General features: G+C 31.2%; 1 protein-coding gene across 1 annotated transcript; it reads right to left on the bottom strand.

The window, feature by feature from the left end:
• Positions 1–323: 323 nt before the first annotated feature.
• Positions 324–1,610, bottom strand: LOC106082097 (uncharacterized). The gene is made up of 4 exons (XM_059364701.1): positions 1,133–1,610; positions 836–1,068; positions 605–775; positions 324–540 (listed from the first exon to the last, which is right to left on the bottom strand). Exons 1-4 carry the CDS (start codon positions 1,322–1,324, stop codon positions 324–326), a joined length of 813 nt encoding a protein of 270 aa, XP_059220684.1. The 5' UTR covers positions 1,325–1,610.
• Positions 1,611–3,464: the final 1,854 nt, after the last annotated feature.

Genomic DNA, 3,464 nt, shown 5'->3' with positions numbered 1-3,464 from the left:
TATTGAAGCTGTATTCAAATCTAAACCATTTGCAATCTCCAATGACCTTCATCAAAAAGGTTTTTCTGTGCAAAATTTCCAGCCAATACCTTTATTCGTTCGAGTGCTATCGTTATTTTGACAGATGTACGGACATGACTAGATTGACATAAAAAGACATGAGCACCAAGAACATAAATACTTCATCGAACCGTAGCGCAATATTTCGACTTGTTACGAAAGAAATGACTAGCTTATGTAGATATAAACAGATAAGCAGGTTAAACATTTTTTTTTTTTTGAAATGTATTAAACTTTAATAAAAAAAGATAATCAATACAATTCTATAATTTAAAAGTCCAATAAACAGTATCGATTATTTTAAAACCAAGTTGCTTGAACATGGAACGTGAAGTAATATTCGTGGTGACTACGGATGCTGTAACTTCAATGCCTTGTTCGGCTAAGTACTTAGACATAATCTTTACCACCAATTTGCCGAGACCTTTGCGTCTATGAGACTCTTCAACTTGTAATAGGCCCAAAGAACCCAAGGGATATCTGAAAAAGATATACACAATGAAACCTAAGGACACTTCTTTATATAGCTTTCACTTCAACAGACATCAGACACCAAGCCACCAATTGTTCACCCTCGAATAGACCCACACTCTTATTGAATTTTATCAAGTGTTCTACAAAGGTTAACGAACCCTCAAATCTGTGGGGCCACACTCGATTGATTTGCTCTGCATGAGTTACATCCAAACCTTTGGTTGTTATGTTTTCAGGGAGTCTGTAAAAAACAATAAACGAACGATTTCGAAGAGCAAGATGTATGTATGAATGTACTTACTCTGTATTGAAATTTAAAGCTTCTTCTCTGGAAATATATTGCCAAACTCCGCCATCGGATCTAAACTGTTCCTTGTTAAGACCTGAATCTAGGAAATGTTTTTCTACAGCCAGCATTAATCTTTCAGGGTGTCCTCCTACCATTTTTGAATTATCAAAGTGATTTAGAGTGTTTACCAAATCCGTAAAGTCTTCCTTTAAGGTGTTGCAAAATAGAAGTCCCGTTATAGGGGCCTAAGCAACGACATTTTTATGTAATAGATAGATGCATAGCTATAAAATACATTAACTTACTCACCTCGGTCACAAAGGTACCATCAACATGCCATTCCTTGCTAGTAGTGTAGATTTTAACTTGCAACTGCGGATCTTTTTCAATCCAATTGATACATATTTGTAGAGTATTGTAAGATGAGGAGAGATCTTTCTTATGTTGATATAAATCCCGCAATTGGGGCCACTTTTCAAATGGTATCTCAATTAGTTGCATTCTTTGGCGTATTGATTACGATTTGAATCTTGTTCTCAATGCTGTTATATATCGTAAACTTATAAAACAAAATGCAATATGCACTCTTTGTTTGATCGTTGTCCCCTTACTAAATCTTTTACAAGAAATACAATATGTACTCACATTTATTACTCTTAACTTATGTTATATAACGTTACAGCTATTATTTCGGTTTTGCTTAGGAAACTAGGAAACAATGACGACCCAAATTGAAACATTTGTTTCTTTGTTTGAAGACCAATATAAGCACAACGTTCCTCACTCTTCAAACTATGGCAGAGAACTAAACCCAAAATACGAGAGAACAATGGGGAGAAAGCTCAAATCAAATGGCATGGTATTTAGTTGCGACAAAGCTAAAGCACAAATTCTCAAACGTGCTCTTCATTTACCCTAGGTACGCAGAAGAGGGTAAAAAGAGCCCATAAAAAGGCCTCTTTTTAAAATTTTAATTCAATAAAAAGTTATTATTCATTCTGTACATATGATAAACAATGAAGTTTAACTCACATGATATTAATTGTTGGAATAAAATGTTTGACATTTTCCCTCTAAATGAATTAAAATGTTCAAATATTTTGCAAATTTTGGTTTTCTATTAGGGACAATTTTACCTTGATCACAAGAAAAATGTTTCGCTATTTTGAGCATATGACAAACAATCACGTAATAAAATTTTAACTCATTTGAATGTAATTGTTGGAATGAACTTTTTAATTTTTTTACTGTAAATAAATCTGAACATATTGCAAAAGCTGAGCTTAAAACAAACATTTAATTTTGTATTTTTAGCCGTAACTTTATTTGTGTTTTTACATTCAAATAAACAATGCTTAACATGTCGTTTGCTACTCAATTCTTATTCGATTTAGGTAAGTTCCATAGGTTCGCTGCTTCTCACATTATCAATTTGATGTTCCGATCCACACTATTTTAAAGATGCAAAATTATGTTATTACTATTTATTATCAATATAATACATATTTACAGACAAAATAGGTTGACTTTAATTTCTAGTAGAAAATTCAATGGGCAAGCATCAATATTCTTTCAGTACATTAAGAAAATTTATTAAATTTCATTTCCTACTCCTATTTTCAACATTTCTGAAAACACAGTTAAATAAAAACAAATAAAATTGATGCAAATACTTCGTATTGTATGTTTTCCAACTTACTGGGGTAGGTCAATGAACCGGGAAATATTGACATTCATTATATCCAGTTTCTTCTCATTCTGTTCTTGGATAAAAGTAAAAATTAAAGAAAGTCATCACTTACGGAACTTAACGCAAAATGTAGTACATATCCGTTTCCTCTTATTAGTTCGAATTAAGTGATTAAAATTTTTTTAACTATTCACTTATACTTACAGTGGAAAAATTGACGTCCATTCACTTCCGCGATCAGAACTAATGTAAAATTTTTTGGAGTTGCAGCAGAATAATAATTGGCGTAATAGATCATTGTTTATTTTAATTTTTTTCTTTTTTTTCATATATGTATTTCGAAACTAAATTAAATTGATTTTTTTACATATTGCTTCACTTCATTTCACGATAAATAAAAGTTGCCAATGATATACTAATTTAAAAGTATTTGTGGGCAAATAAACAATTTTATATTTGGCAGTCTGTAGAAGGCCGTATTAGGCTTTATAATCTTTTTATCAACTTTCATTTACTTTCCAAATTTTAAGTATACAGTAACACGTCTTTAAAAAATTTGGATTAACCTAACGATTTACTTCGAAACCTACATTATATGAATTATTTTCTAAATTGTCTTAAAAGTAACCACATTCTATCTTTCCATTGGCATATGATTTTGTATCAACTGATTGCCAATTGCAAATTTTAAGCCCAAACAAAATATACTGCAAGAAACATCGTAATTGGTACTTTATCCGATTTTCGCTCCATATTAAAAAAGCGGGCTTGTGTTAAACGATTACACAAACCAAATGCACAGTTGATTTAAACTTTTTTAATAGTGATAATTGGTAATAGATAGAGGAAAAGTATTGTCGAAACATATTTAAAACAATATGACATTATTCGAGGCAATGCATTTTTGAATTGTAGTCGGTAAATAGTTACTGAAGAATCTCTACACAACCT

The sequence above is a fragment of the Stomoxys calcitrans genome, chromosome 3 (assembly GCF_963082655.1).
Source record: "Stomoxys calcitrans chromosome 3, idStoCalc2.1, whole genome shotgun sequence".
Classification (NCBI taxonomy): domain Eukaryota; kingdom Metazoa; phylum Arthropoda; class Insecta; order Diptera; family Muscidae; genus Stomoxys; species Stomoxys calcitrans.
This window is presented reverse-complemented; position numbering and strand designations above follow the sequence as displayed.